The sequence below is a fragment of the Rhagoletis pomonella genome, unplaced genomic scaffold (assembly GCF_013731165.1).
Source record: "Rhagoletis pomonella isolate Grant_MI unplaced genomic scaffold, Rhpom_1.0 Rhpom_scaffold_00004, whole genome shotgun sequence".
Lineage (NCBI taxonomy): Eukaryota > Metazoa > Arthropoda > Insecta > Diptera > Tephritidae > Rhagoletis > Rhagoletis pomonella.
This window is the reverse complement of record NW_023458558.1, coordinates 12515452-12532174: the sequence shown is the minus strand read 5'-3', so window position 1 is coordinate 12532174 and position 16723 is coordinate 12515452. Positions and strand designations below refer to the sequence as shown.

The 16723-nt window shown below is 32.9% G+C and overlaps 1 protein-coding gene across 2 annotated transcripts in view; it reads right to left on the bottom strand.

Moving 5' to 3' along the window:
- The window catches only part of LOC118737023 (protein CEPU-1), a 359992-nt gene that overhangs the window by 68341 nt on the left and 274928 nt on the right, over positions 1–16723 (bottom strand). The window contains exons 9-11 of one of the 2 annotated variants that reach the window (XM_036467254.1): positions 16376–16556; positions 11031–11204; positions 7060–7923 (exon numbers count right to left, since the gene is read on the bottom strand). In XM_036467254.1, coding sequence (XP_036323147.1) covers positions 7687–7923; positions 11031–11204; positions 16376–16556 — 592 coding nt within the window. In that variant the 3' untranslated portion in view covers positions 7060–7686. Of the gene's footprint in view, positions 1–7059; positions 7924–11030; positions 11205–16375; positions 16557–16723 lie in introns of those variants that run through there. The other variant, XM_036467255.1, reaches the window with a different exon arrangement.

Below are 16723 nucleotides of genomic sequence, written 5' to 3'. Positions count from 1 at the left end.
TTTTTTTTTCGTTTATGGAGAACGTAGGCTTGTTTTCAACTAGTTTTATACCGTAACCTTTATTACTTCTTTTCCGTACTAAAAAAAAAGAATACAAACAAACGAAAATTCAAAAATCGGGTTCAACTCGTCTCTTGAAAATTTTATTAACTTTCATTCAAAAAAAAGGAATTAATCAAATTGAGTGAAACATTAAGACTACCCAAAATGCTAATTTTGAACCACTGTGCACTGTTGCCTTGTGTGACTACTTCAAAGCAGTGTTTGGATGTTCAATCGGAAGCTAGCGCTGCTTCGTAATCCGCGGCGAAGTAGGTATCCATCACAGTACACTAAATAGGTGCGGGCTAGCTGTGAGAATATAACCGCACTTGGCACGCTTGTCATAAGAGGCAACTACACTCGCTTAAAGGACTCGTGTCCTGCATATGATTTGTGCGTTTCGGGATACCTACTAACTGTGGCAGTTAGGGACAAAACTATCTGTAATCCACAACGGAAGGTGATACGCACAACTGTTGCAATGTATATGCACTTGAGCGATTTTTGCCGCTAAAATAACATTTATGAAAAAATCCACGGAGTTTATGAAACCGCCCTCGTAAAATGTATTTCAATAGATGTCAGATATATCTGAATAAGCCAAACAGCTTATTTGAAAAACTGCGCAAAACTGTTTTATTCTCTTTATTGCCACAGAATGTAAAAATTTGTTGAGGCTTATGATTTTCTTTTCACCAAAAAATTTAGAAAACTGTGCATTTAATCACTTTGTTTATCTGTATGTTCGTTCGTTTGCGATTCTATCCAGTGCTTTTTCGGCTACACATAATTTATTTACTATACAAATTTTAACTAGTTTTTTTTCTGCTTGCATCTTTGGTCTATTTACTTTGTCTATTTCTATGTTATCTATTCTAATTTGCATTTATTACAAGTTCAATTTTTTTTTTAATTGTTTTCATTCAATTTATCTTCCGATACCTTTTGCAAAACTTTCTAGTGCATTTGAATCAAAATTGTATGATTATTCACTTTTTCTATGTTCACCTATTTTTCTTTTGAATAATTTAAGTACATACGTAAGCAAAAACACACACGTGGCAGGTGCAATTTTTTACGCATCATTTCATATTTTTTCTTAATAGATTATTTTTTTTTACTATTAGTCGCAATTCGCATTCAATTATTTATGTTTTCATTTTGTGGGATTTTCTATGCCGCTAATGGTAATGCTTTTTATTTTTAGTTTTAGTTTTTGCGTTTAATCATTTAAACTTTACCTTAGTTATGTGTTAATTACTTAAAAACTAGCCGCAATATACAACAATACATTAATAATTATGAGCTCTTCATCAATGGCTTGGCTTTAAATTTGCCAATGCATACATATATTTTTATTATTTATAGACACTGTTAGCACTATTTTCTTCATAAAACTATTTTTACGGTGATTTAAAATAGTATTTACAGATTATTTTTTTTCTGTTTTTTTTTGCTAGAAATAATATTTTAGCTTTTTAGTGAATATATTTTAAATTGTTCGTTCACAAGCAAAAAATAGCTTTGTTTCAACTTTTTCTGTTTAATTTACAATATTTCTTTATTTTTTTCTTTGGTGGTTCTTTTTTAGTTCTCTTAATTTTTTTTTGCACGTATTTTGCAAATATTCTGCTAATTTGAATTTTCATCGCTTAGTTGTAAAAAGTCGGTGCATGAAGTTCGTTGAAATGCTAAAATTAAAATTCCCATTTCCGTTTCTATTGGTTACTTGTCTTTGGTTTATTTATTAATTATTTTTAAACTTCAATCTATTTACAAGTTTCTACTATCTAATTATTTGCCAAAATGAACATTCACATATAAGTATGTACAAAGTTAATTTGTGTAATTAAGCGCGCTAATTTATGTGTCACCAAGTAGGTGCAACAACACCGTGCGACAGTAAATTATCCACACAAAAAAAAAATGAATACATACATTCGCGAAACTATGGGTAAATTATGGTAAAATTGCGTACTTACTTTTTCTCTCTGACGTCAGGATTTCTTTTAAAAGGGTTTTGAAATTTCAAAAAATACGAAAAAAATATTTAAAAAATTCGGTGCAATATAGGATAACAATAAGGGTATCGTATAAAAGAAAAAAATCTATAGAATTATAACGGATTTTTTTTTTGGTGCATAAGCATGCATTTGAAAATGTCCTTTACAAATTTTGTGCTTAAATGCCCTTGAAGATTTGCAATATTTTATTTTTTTAATGATTCAACAATACCTATTTGTCCTTGTAAATCAAAAAAGTTTATTGTTTTTAAATACTAAATAATTTTCTCTCTCATTTGGTACCCATATTGCTATTCTGCACTGCAACGATTTTTTAAAATAATTTTTTGAATTAGTAATATCTTTAAAATTTCAAATTCCGTTGAAAAAATCCAGACGTAAGAGTGAAAAATAAAAAAAAAACCAGTTTTTCTATATTTGGAACAATAGTTTCGTGAGCGTGTCGATTCTTTCGTATGTTGTTAATTTTTTTTGTTTTTGTCGACGGTGTAATAGTTATAATACTAAGTAATTACACACTCCAACTTGGTATTGTAGGCTCAAATTGTCATGTATGTATGTATGTATGCATGCTAATGTTTCCTAATACAAGTGCAAACATGAGCTAAGTATATTTGAAAATACGTGCCTTCAAATATTTTATTCGAAATTAGATTTTGTGAAAGCCAACTGTTAAATTATTAAATTGCATGTATGTACATAAAAACAAAGCCTTTCAAATCGACAGGCGCGAAACTTACGGTAGCGGCAAACAAAATTTATCTTTGAAAGCGAGAGCCTGTTAAAATCCAATCTATCTGCAGTTTGGCGTTTTATAAATTCAAAAGAAAACCAATCAAAATGAAGCTCGATGGCATTACCGCAAACTCCAAACGTGACGCGTGAGATCTGTTTGCCTCATTCTTTCGAAAAGTTTACGAAAATTATAGTCCTGCCTCTGAATTTATAGCATAACAGATTCATATTCTGTGGATGCTTTAGATACATTCCCTATAACAGAGGCAGATGTAGAATCTGTCATATCTATCCTCAAGCCGAGTTCTAATTAAGAATGTAACAGTTTCCCTGGAATACATTTCATACGAAGCGAACAAGACGTAGTCACAAGGATTTTTGATCACACATACATACCTATTATAAATAAAAAATTACACCGTGCGACAAAAACAAAAAAAAATGTCAAAACACGCGAAAAATCCAAATATAGTAAAACTGCGTTTTTAGTTTTTCACTCTGACGTCAGGATTTTTTTGTTTCAAAGGACTTTGGAATTTTAAAGATATGATTAATTCAAAAAATTATTAAAAAAAAATCAGTGCAATGTAAAATTCTGTCGACTTCAAAAACAATAAAGTTTTTTAGTTAAGAAGGACGAATAGGTATTGAAAATACGCTTTTAATAAAATTAATCTTTTGAAGTTAATAAAGGTTGCACGACGAAATACGATGATGAGATCGTGCGTATATTTGCTTCAAAAAAAGATCGTGCGTCTTCAAACAATATTTAAAAAAAAAATATAATTTAAGAATTTTTCTATAAAAATTTTTCTTTCATATGATACCCTTATTGTTATCCTACATTGCACTGAATTTTTTAAATAAATTTTTAATACAACCATTTTTTTTTAATTTCAAAGTCCTTTAAAAAAAATCCCGACGTCAAAGAGAATAACAAAGTATGCAGTTTTACTATAATTTACTATGGTTTCGCGAAGCTATTCCCTTTTTTGTGTGTAAAACTTACTGTCGCACCGTGTTATTTGATCACATAAGGTCTTTTATCTGTGATTGCCAACATGGATTCCTGCCAGGAAAATCAACAGCTACTAATTTAGCGATTATGACTAGAAGCATCATTTCGGAAATGGAACAACATAAAAACATAGAAACTTGGCAAATTCGGTAGCACTGACTCACTACATAGATTCTTTAAAAACTGCCTAACTGGAAGTTGATAGCAAAAATCGGTTCCATAAAATCAAACACTATTATAAAAGCAACTTCGGCGTTCATGTTGGTCTTCTGCCATTCTTGGTCTTCATAAATGGCTTGCCTTCACGGCTCAACTGGTCATGGTGTCTAGCTTTTGCTGATGTTGTAAAACGCTTTAACCTTATAACAGACCGTCAGAGTCTCAATAGATACCTTCAAGGTGACTTAGATGCGTTAAACGAATGGTGTAACTTAAATAATGTAAGTCTTAATGCTGGTAAATGCTATGTGGTATCTTATACACGAAGCTCTCTAACCGAAGTTTTCAATTATTCCCTGGCGAAACCACTTTACTTCGAAAACATGAAGTTAAAGACTAAATAGGGGATAACTTTTGATAGTAAAATTACGTACATTCTCATCGCGTGTGAATTAAATACGTTGTTAACAAAGAGTATTTAATGTTGAGACATTTTACCCCGCTAGAATGGCCATCATGTCTTAATATGAGTTTATCGAAAATGAATGGGTGTGTATCTACATACATCAGTCGAAATTGATGGGTATCGAGGCAGTCGCCAGTATGTCTGAGAAAGTCGAGTATATTGAGGTTTTTCATGAGGTGAGGTGATTCATGAGACGGCTCCTTCAGGTTTTGTCATGCAATGAAGGCCACCTATCAAACGGAGCTACCTACGTAGATGTAACATCGCATAGTTGGCTTATCTGGTAGTGGGGAAAAGGAATTCGCTTCTATACAACTCTATGCCCCTTTTTAACCTTTGACTATTTCAAAGCTTTGGTAATTTAATGAGCCTAGGCCACTAAATATGGGATCTAAGTGGCTAAGTAGTTAGCGGTGCATTTTACCGCTCCGTAAGACCGAGCAACATCTTCACTAGAAAATGTCCTTTCTTACTGTGGTCGCCCCACGGCAGGCAATGGCAACCCAACGAGTGCATTTATGGCATGGAAAAGCTTCTTATAAAACCATTTGCCTTTCGAAGGCATCGTAAAATTGTATGTCGAGTGCCAAAATATTATTGTTTTTTTTATAAGGTCACTACACTAAAACTTCATAAATATAATTGCATATACATTTTCCCTACATATAAGTTAGGGCGGGTCAATATGTATGGCAGTTTTTTCGGACTATGCGCGTATTGCATGGAAGAATTCTTCGTGCAATTCTAAGCAAATTTTCCGAAGAAACAATAGGTCGAAAATCATCTTGAAGTTTACCAAATTGCGAAAATAGATTTCTTAGCATTTTTCTATAGTTTAGTACAGAAGTACTTAGATTTTATATAAAAACATGCTATAAAATCTTTTTGGTACGAAGAATCCATTTCTGCACTTACTTTTTTCTTAAAACTTCCACCAGGGGACACAGCAGTGAAAATATTCACATTTTCTTCGAAACCTATTTTTGCAATTTGGCAAACTCTAAATTGTTTTTGGTCCCGTGGTTGCTTCGGAAAATTTGCTTAGAATTACGCGTAGAATACTCCCATGCTATACGCGCAAAGTAAAAAAAAATAAATTACACGCCCCAAAATACATATCTATATATGTATAAATATTAGTGTAGTATTTTCAAAGACGATACCCATAGATCTGCCTATTGCATGTTTGCATTTGTGCCGTTTCGGCTTTCTTAAAGCATTATAGTTACTATGATGTCATGCCAAAGCAGCGCCTCCAATAGAACGCATTAGATCTGAACAACACCGCAACATCGCTAGCATACATGAATACATTACATATTTTTTATATTTTTTATTTAGTGTTTCAGGGTTGTAGAAGAATGTTAAATTCAGTTTTGTAAGTTACTTGACCAGCAGTAGAATTCTAACAACAATACGCAAAAATTTTAGTCACGTCAAAATGAAAATCAGTGGAGCCTAAAAGTATGCAATATGGTAAAGTAACAAATCTGTCAAATGTGGCAGTTTGAGGGCCATGCAACTACATATATGTTGCATGTTGTTAGGCGCGTTTGCTGTTATTTTGATATTAAAATTAGCAATAGTGAATGTTGGAAAACGGCGGCATTTACGTGATTCTAATTCCACTGGGATGGAAATTTTTTGGGTATGAAATGCGCACATAGATTTCGTTAAGTTGCTAGGCGTATCCACTAAGTTGACATACTTACATACATACATAAATAAAAATAATAGAATGCATACTTTTTTAGAATATGCAGTGGTGGAAAAATAAGTAAGGGCCGGAAATTTTTACAAATTTTGCTTTGTTTTTTTTTTTGTGTATTTAAAATCTATTACTTATTTCACTGTAAAAGCACAGCTTGTTAACTAACGAAACCAATATAAATCCATATTTCAAACTTTATGCAAAAATTCTGCAAATTGGCATCTAAATTTTCCACTTTCAACCAAAAATCAGCGGGATTCTTTGCAACTTCAAATTTCCACTTTAATATACTAGAATCTAACGAGTTTTAAAGCAAATAAAAATCTGAAAAATCTATCTAAAAAGTGCAAAGTTTATTAGATTTTTATTAGTCAATGAGCTATATTTTATTAAAAAAATTTAAGTATTAAATATACAAAACAAAATAGGCAAAAAGTGTAAAAATGTCACGTCCCCTATTTATTTTTCCACCACTGTATGTATGTACATACAGTAACTCTTTTCCATTTCAAGAATTTCAAAAAAAAAAACTTTTTTACCTGTAAGTACGTACTAGAGGGCTGCATGAATTCATTCAAACTTCTAGCCGAACAGAGTACAGTAGATTAAAATATTTTACTTCACATACAAAACACTCAGCGTTTGGAATTTTGTTAGTTATGAATATACACTTTGTTTTATATTTTCTACCTTCAAATGGAAGAATGTGAATGAATGAATGGAAAACATTCAAATCATTCAAACTCATTTCGGTAAAAGTTTTTTTTTACAAACAAGTTTTTTCGTATGTAATAAGAGCGCAGCAATACATACATACATACATATGTATGTTTGTACATATGTGCATAGAAAAAATATTTTTGGATATTCATATAAAAAATTGTCATTTATTTTTTCACTTTGTTTGAATGTTGTGATGTTGACACAAATATCAGAACAGCTATTCACTCAAATTCAAAAAAATGTGAAGCCAAAATCATTCATTCGTTTTGTATATGAATAATTCAAAAGCCGTTTTGAATGCATTCATGCAGCCCTCTAGTACGTACCCACATTTATACATCAAAAGCTTTTTAACTTAACTTCCGTAAACTTTTGCGCGTTGTTTTTCAACGCGTCCCTCCGGTTTTCTTTAAGCTACATATATTTAATGGTGTACCTTCGTATATATGCCTTTTGAAAAAATATGACGCAAGTTAAGTGAACACCATTTTGTCTAAAAACACATAACATAACCGCAAAGTTTATTTAATCCATTTACTCGTTTTCCCCCTGCTTATACAGATATTCGATACATTTAATGGTTTTTTTTTGCTTATCCATTATAAATACACCTACTTGTTTGCCTTACAAATAGATATTTTAAACATTTAACTTTTAACTTTTAAATGTTCTTCCGTTTCTGCTGCTGCTCTACTGCATCCTTTGCTTATCACTCGAATTGAAAATAAATAATCAACAAAAGCATCGAATTACATATCTTACGTTAAATTAATTTGCCGCCCACTTTGAGTTCGCCCACTTACGGCGTTTATCCCACATTCAGGGAACTTTCGCGCTGCCGAAGTCGACGCTGGAGTAAGCAACTTGCGGCGATGGTGAAGAGCGCACTCCATGCAATGGTACGGCTGTGCGCGTGTGGTGCGAAATGCGTGCTACCGATGGCGGCAGAATTGCTGCGCGACTTGGAACTGGCCACCACTTCGGCGTCCTCTGGCGGTATGTCCATGGTATTGCTGGCGACGATAAATTGAAAGATATCGCTGACCTGCAATCAGAAATGGCAAGAGTAAGTCGAATAAAACACACAGAAGTGTGAGCAAGAATGCAATAATTAATTGTGGCTGTTATAAGGAAACGAGTGCGCGCAGAGATTGAGCAGAGCCCATCGAGAAGGAAGTGGAAGAAAGAATAAGAAAAGCAATGACAGTGGTATGTGAAATGGCATCTGAGATTTGTGGTTGTAGTTCGCTCTAAAGGTCTGCGGTACGTGCGTGCGGTGGGTGAAAGATTGAGATAAAGTGCTGCAGTGAAGCTTACGATGTGCGTAAATAAAATTTATGCGATGAGCACAGCTTTGGGATGAGGCAATTGAAGGGAAACGCTTTGGCTGCTGGGGTAAAGATTAAAGTCATAGCGGGTGTACAAGAAATTAAGAGACTTACGAAAAAATGAAACAAAATTTATTGAGATTCCTTATTAATACTATGAGAAATTTTTATGGATTATAATTAGTTATATGATAATTTTTACAAATCATATTTGGTAGAAAAATGTCATGGAACCAGGTTATAATTTTACGAACGATTTTGGTTGGCTGAAATTGAATCGGCTCGATACTCATAAACTTTAAAGCACCTTATCTCCAATACAACTAAGGAAAGCAGTATATATATTTAAGAAAGCATTTTCCAGAAAATAAATATATTTTCCAACGTTTCATCGAGTTTTCTGAAGATTAAGCGAACAACAGCTTGTGCTAACAGGTTCCACAGTGAGCTCGGTAGGCTATTGCTTGTTGGTTAGAAACATACATGATACCAAACAAAGGTGAGAAGGCTTAGGGCGCTTATGAGAGAACTATACAACGAAAGGCTCTTTGTATTGGCGAGGGGTAGTTTTTAATTAGAACGGATGACGAATTTTACCAGATTTATAATCGTATGGATATTGTAAATTGCATAGAAATGCAACTATTACTTGGGATTAGACATGCCATATTTATAAATGCAGATACTCCGGTAAAACGCTCCTTTGTACCGTACTGTACGGAAACTCTTAAGTTTCGAAATGGCACACAAAAATTTCAAAACACGAAAAACTTTATATTTTGTCGTAGATTATGGATCTCTATACCGTTTTTCTCGATCCAGCGATTTTCCCAAAATATTTTCACTTTTATGACAAAAACATAAAATTTTAACAAGGAAACAATTTAATAAATAATAAATAAGGGCGTTTCCAGTGGAAAGTCTACCGCGAAAAGAAAAAAATTAAATTCCTTTATCTAACACATTTATAGGCCGATTTGTCTTTCAATATAATTAATAGAAAAATTAATCATTTTCCATCATAAAAATTCAGAAAAAGTTAAGAAAATTAAAATTTTAATTTTTTTACCTTTAAAACTTTTTTTCATTACCTAAAAATACACAGAAAATATGGCGCTACAGCAAGATATCTATTCAAAGACACTTATAAAGTCAAATTGTCTATTAAAATCCTAAATAGTTTACTCGAAGCGCTTGAACATACTAATTCTTTTATGAATTGATCAAATGTATACAAAACACTCGAATCCTAAATTTCCAAAAAATTTCAAAAGTGTCTACGTGAAGAGCCATGAATCGAGCATTTTCTCTGAGATTATAGAAAAGTCATACAAAACGATCAAAACATAAAATATTCAAGTCTTAAAAAAGTTTATGTGGAGAGCATTCAATAGACGTTTGAATACGTTTCTCTTAGATCAAAATTTTAATCTACAAAATGACATTTCGTTGGAAGTAAAGACTTTTTGTTCGTTTTGAGATCCTTTTCTACATTTCAATCAAACGTTCGTTCACGCTTGCTGAAATTTTTATATAAATAAGTCGAAGAAAATCTTTTAAAATTGGCTAATTTTGCAAAAATGGACGTCTTGGCACTGAAGCTTTACCAGAAGATTGGGAAGTTCCCAAAAACAATGGTTCCAGAAATCGAATAACATTTTGGTTGAAAATCCAAAAACGATATATCTAGGCTAGAAAACAAAAATCATAAACCCGAATTCCCCTCGAGAAATTCAAAGTGTGCAAAAGAGAAATTATCGCCACTGTGGAATTTTCTTTTTCACACAACTTCGTATTCTTTTTTTTTAACCAATTTGCAACACCGTTTTCTCAGGGCTCCATCTTTTTATGCGATTGAATAAACCGCCAGTAAGTAGATATCAACACAGAAAAATTTATAGAGCTTTATAACTTCAAAAACAAAGTATATTTTTATTTAGCGAAATCCGAAATAATATGACTGAAGAGCGTTGACGATCTTTATGAAGACAAATCGTACTTCAAAAAGAGAATGCGAAATTGCTCTAAATATGAAAATTTATAGAGCCTCTATAATAGAGGTGTATGGGTATGCTTATTGCTGACTAATTACTTAACAAAAAAAATTATTAATCGCTCTGAACAGTCTATAGAGATCTAAAAGTTTGTATTAGTAGAGGATTTTTACTAATCATGAAATTGAAGAGAAAAGGCTACAGAAAAAGAGGCATATAAAAATATGTCTGCATGCAGAGCCTTATAAATGCTTTTTTGAATAAATTCTCTTTTTTTAGAGCCTTATAAACCCTTATAAGAGCACAGTCTATGAAAAGAGCCTTATAAAACCTTTATAAAATCAGTCGTTCTCCAAACATAGAGTTGTGTGTTATCTGGGAATGCTACAAATGTAGACTGCCGAGTACAGGAAAGTTAAATTGAATTTAATTCTATGAAATTTTTCTACTAAAAACACGAGACGAAAAGTACCTACCACTTGTTACAGAAAATTATTGGACGAAGAAATTATACATACGAAAATGTTTTTAACAGGGAAAATCTGTCAGGGCTTCATTGAATCCACCGTGGTAGAATTTTTCATAAAGTCTACGAAAATCCTATCTCTAAGTTTGAATAGCTACGAATGTCACATGTACGTTGCGTATGTTTTGAATGAGTTCGTTTATAACAATTCAGATTCAGTGATCCCATTTTCGCAAATTTCACGAAAATCGGACTATGAGGAATTCAGTGATAGCGCCGTATACCAATATTTGCTAAATATTTTTTTTGCCCATTCACTACTTCGTTAAACCAACTGGATCTCGCCGCGCCTACCATTACTCACCTCATTCCAGCCATAGCGATTTTTCGCCTGCACTATCGCCTCATAATAAGCGCCAGGATGTAGATTTTTTATAGTGTACGACATAATGTGTGTTAGTGGCTCCGAAGCGGGGCGATGTTCGGGTGTTAGTATGAAATCGTGCCACCTGCCAGGCTGTTGGAATGTGTCATTCATCTGCAAAGAAAATGGGAAAAATAAGTGCTATGTGGGAGGTAAACTATTTTGATTATTATACATATTTCACCTATGTAAAGTAAAACATTTATTTCCGTTTAACGACATGAAATGGATGCCAGCCATACTTAGATCTTTGACTGTCAAGTGTAAATAGTAAAAAGAAACGCTTGTGTTTGAAAAATGTTTACGCATAAAATTGTATATTTTTTACAGATGGCATTATAGTTTTGCACTTTTCGCTTTTAGACGTCAATATGTACATATTTTTTATGGTTGAAAAAAAATTATATGAAATTATTTAAACTAAGGCGCGTTTTCTCAATTAGCTTCTAAAATTCATCTGGCCTTTAACCAAAATTTTAAAAACTACTTGAGGCAAATAAGTACTTCTGCCTACATAAACAAATTTAAATAACGTAAGTGAAAATCACTTGATTTAATTTTTAGTTGTAATGAGGTCATATGACCTTAACAAATTTTTGCTGTATTAATGGCAATAAAAATCATAGCCATCATCATTGCAGTAGTGGGTTATATATTTTTTAAATTTCCTTTGATTTTATGCGCTGTCGCATAAATGCCGCAGGCGCCTTTCACTGTAGAAGTAGATATGTATGTATATAAATATATACCTACAAGCTGTGATGAATGCAAATGTCGAGCATTAATGAAGTATATGATTAAAATTTTATTAAAAGAGTGCCTGAAAACTTAAATGCACGCAGAAAGAAACACACATTCATACATATCCATACTTATGTGGGAAGCAGTACTTGTCTACAAGCGATGTGTCAGTATTGCAACGCAAAATGAGATTTTACGAGATTGACGACTATCACATGCGTACAACGCACACTACTCATATGTGTGTAAGTGTAGGAGTGCAAAACACCTGCATGCTCTTATATAATGAAAATTGCTTTTATTTGGAAAAAAATAAAATAAAAATTAAGATTTGTTAAAAACATATGCAGGAGATATTTAATGATTTTTGTGCCAGTATCAAAATTAACAGAAATAAGTATACAGCAACAAGATTTAATGAGATTTTCTGTTCACAAACTGCGACAGCGCGCCAAAAGTGTAATTTGAGACAAGCAGGTATGTATATATGTACATATGTATAAACGCCTACTGAGGAATGATAAGTATGCTTTTCTATAGAATGCTAACAGCAGTAATTTTTGCCACAAGTTTGCATTTGTTTAAAAAAAAAAGCGTATGCAAGTATCGTCTCTGTGAAATTGCTTTAATTGCACTCCAGTTCCATCAAGTACCACATATCTAGTCGGTTTCCAATTTATATAATGAGCTTGTTTCTTTAAAGCAAACACTTAACAATATTAATCATCTTAAAAGATTTCATATTTTTTTCTTTAGAAAACACTCGCACGCTCATTGATTGGTGAAGCATTGAGTATACACGATACATATTTACTTGATTGGTCCATACACATACATACATATATAGAAAGAGATTGATAATTATCTGCAAACACTTTTCCTTTTGACGTTTATTAATTAAAAATCAGCCACTTGATTACTTTAACTTCATTAGTTTATGTAAATTAAATTATGTGAGGGAATTTTTAATACCGATTTAAGGCTTTGTTAATGAGTAGTCATTGATGATTTTTGCAATTAACAGTAGATAATATTAATCGCAATGAGACTTTTAGGCAAACGTGAAAGCAGCAAGTGGTATCGTTAGCATAAATCGCCAATAAATATACAGTTAATGATACTTAAGATACTTTTAACCGAGAAAGGCATATTAAAAATTCAATTAACGAAATCTGATAGTACAGCATATAACTCGTGTCAGGAGAAATTTGATATAGAAAACAAGTAAAAGTAGATACCCCCTGGCAACACAAAAAGAGTCTGCCCATATTGGGACACATGTCATAATTTTGAAGTGATGAAGAATACCACCAATAATTTCATCTCGTAGATAAAGCGAGGAATAACTCTTGCTGAGCGGAGCCTATTTTCGACAAAAAAAAAATTACGCCTATACGTTTATACATATAACGCAGAAATATGAACGATTACGAACAAAGAAGAAGAGAAGGCTTTGGTGGTTTTCGAGAAAACTATTCTATGGAAGATCTATGGCACTTTTGCGTAGATGCCGGTTATTGAATAAGATAGTAAAATGAGTAGTATAAGCTTTGTAATGACATGGACAAAGTGAAATCCATAACAAGTAATAAAAAAAAAGTTTTTAAATACCCGATTATATTAGTCGTTAATAAAAAATAAAAAAGCGACCGCCGCGTCACCATACGGAAAACTGCCATACCTTAACTGGCTCGACAAGCGCCACAGAACTGTCAAAAATCCTAATGCCCATACAATTTGTATGAGGCGCTCACCGCTCTGAGCAAATGGCGTTGAGAGTGAAAGAGGAATCAAGAGAAAATGGGAAAACGTCAAATATTACGGCGAGTTTATTTGGGTATAGCGGGCTGGCACCCGTTGGCTTTGGAAAACGCAACGCTTAGCGCTCCAATTTAGGGATGGCAGAAAATTTTTGCAGGAGTTATTTCTTCCCATTTAAGTAATAAGTATATATATTGGACACGTTCGTTTTGCAGCGTTTTTTTTTAATCGCTTGCTCCCATGTAAAAGTAGAATACATGAATGAATTTAATACCTCCTTAATGTTAAACGCCGATTAACCCTAGAACGCATAACCGGTACCCATGTATCCACTAGAAATTTTGAAATGCTGTGGATAAAGTACTTGTAGAGCACTGAAATTTGGGATCTACGAAACTTAGTTATTTTTGCGTCATTTGAGTGGCCAAATAACCAACCTATGGCTTTGTGGCGGGATTTCGATAAATACCACACTTATGTATCTATGACAAAAGCAACTTAAAGTGAGTTGTAAAGTCACGGAGGTGTCATGCAGACGCAATCGGGAGTTTGTTTTCTTCACAAGTTTTTATTTTAAAATACTCATATGAAAACTACTTTAAATACTACTTTAAATAAATGTCTTTATATGAATCTTGGGGACATTTTTTGGGATTTTGAATAGTGTTTGAACCTGTTTAGAAAGTTAAACTTAATTTTGGTGTTTTAACGCCATGCGGGTTCAATAGTGTGTTTTTTTTTTTAATAACTTTGGGAAGCTTTCAAATAATAATAGATTGGCGCTTACACATATGTTAGTGTTTGGCCGAGCTTCTCCTTCAACTTGTGGCGTGCGCCTTGATATTGTCACACAAAGCGGAGGGACCTACAGTTTTACGCCGACTCCGAACGGCGATTGTATTTTTATGAGAAGCTGTTTTTCATGGCAGAAATACACTCATAGGTTTGCCATTGCCTGCCGAGGGACGACCGCTGTTAAGAAAAAACCTTTTTTCTATATTTTTGCGATGTTGCTTTGACCAGGGTTTGAACCCAGACATTGTGGAGTGGAAGCGCGCACTGCTGACCACTACACCACAGCGGCCGACGCAGACGCAGAGGCAATAGACGTTAATATCAAATACAACCTATCTGTGAAGTTTCAAGAGTGTGCAACCAAATCAAAAAAATGACAGCATGCAGAATAGCTGTCACAGCTATTTTGTGATTTTTGAAATTTTACGATTTTTTTAAATCGAAAAATTATATTTGTTTATTGCAACTGCTTACACAAGGCACCTAAATACATGCTATGTGCTGCTGCTTGTGCAAAAATTTCCTTCTCAACTGCCATGTAAATGAACTTTCTTAAGTTTTAATTAGATGGAACTTCAAAGTATGCTCGGCCTAGTCTGACGCATCCTCCGGAAACTGCTTCCGGAGCATTTTGCGCAGAGGTCGTAAACAAACTTTACCATAGGTCACAGTGCCTACCCACCTTTTTTGATCAAATAAATATTTTTTTTATACATACATGCAAACATACTGGTCTCCCCTCTCACAGAGTTATTCAAGGTCCTTTAGGCCTTCAAAATGTCCAAAATTGAACGGTGAAAGTGTTGTTCTTGTAAAACGAACGAATTTAGTGCAATAAAACTAGTGTACATGGCTATGATTTGATAGACTAAAATTCAATTTACAAATTTTTAAAGGCACACTCGAAATTCATTTCAAAATTGTTATACTTTTTAGTATATCTTTTTAGGTTTTCATTTAAATATAATTTCGCGATGGAAAAATTTAACAACTCGTAAGATTTTCTCATGTAAGTACGAAATAAAATTCCGTGAAATGTAAATATTTTTTAGTTTTTTTAAAACATTTTTCAGTTTATCTTGCTGAGTGGTTTCAAATTTGCAAACATGTTGATATACAAATAGTAACGAAGTGTGGAAAATATTGATTTCTTCTTTTTTTAATTTACTCTACATTTCCATTTATAAATTGCACTCAAAATTTATCAAGAAAATAAACATTGAAAATGAATATATACGAGAATATATGTGAGTACTCCAAACCAGCTTATACCCAAGTGAATTTTTTAATCGCTAAGCTTTATAGATTCAAGTAAAACTAAGCTCTATAATAAAAAATGAAATTCACAAATAATTGTGCTGTGGCTGAGAGTTGAATTTCGGTGAAAAAGAAGAAATGAAAAAATGAAAAATTAACAAAAAAAACACATGGAAATGCTGGGGTATCTCTTATATCTGGTGTTTCGCAAAACCGAACACTTAGTTAGCCCATTGATATTTTTCGATTTGCCAATTTTTTTAGTGTACTTCATTCTATTTGCATGATTTTTCGTTTTTTTTTTAATGAATAAAATATAGAAAAAAAAATAGGTCAGCGGCGATGCTTTTGGGTTTTTGTGAATTGCAGCTGCAATAACTGGAACTATCCGAGACCAATTTCGAACGTAGTATGTGCTCTTTGGTGTTTATTTGCACTTGTTTTATCTATGTATGTATATTTTTCATATATTTTTTATTTATATATATCTATTTTTTTGTTGCTAGTTTGATAGATAGTCACATAAACTGCAACAGTTTCGTTGTAGCTGCTGCAGTGTTTTAGTTGTGCATTTTTTTAAATTTTCCATTTCGCGTTTGTTTGCTTTTTGATATTTTCATGTTTTTATATTTTATATTTCACACACATTCGCTGTTCCTATTTATTTAGACTAGATTGCTCCACTTCAGTTTGTTTGTTAATTTTTTTTTTTTTTATTTTTATCTACTCACCAACACACGCCTATAGAGCAGACGCACCTCCTCCAACGGTGGGTAACTATCAATTTTCCATGTCAGATTGTAGCTGTCCGATGAGCGACCCCATTTCGGTGAGTAAAATTCAGCTGGACCGGGTCGTCCAGACAGCTCCATGTATTTGCGTGAACGTCCAAGTGAATTTTCGGCCACACAGCTGAAATGCGAATTGCATTTATTATTTATTTATTATTATTTTGTGTAAATATATAACTATGCTGTAATAGAGGTACTAGTCATTTCCTTTGATTATAGGAATATATGTAAGTATGTATGTATTTGAAAAAATGTCCTTAAAGGTAAATCCGCGTTTGAAAAAAAAAA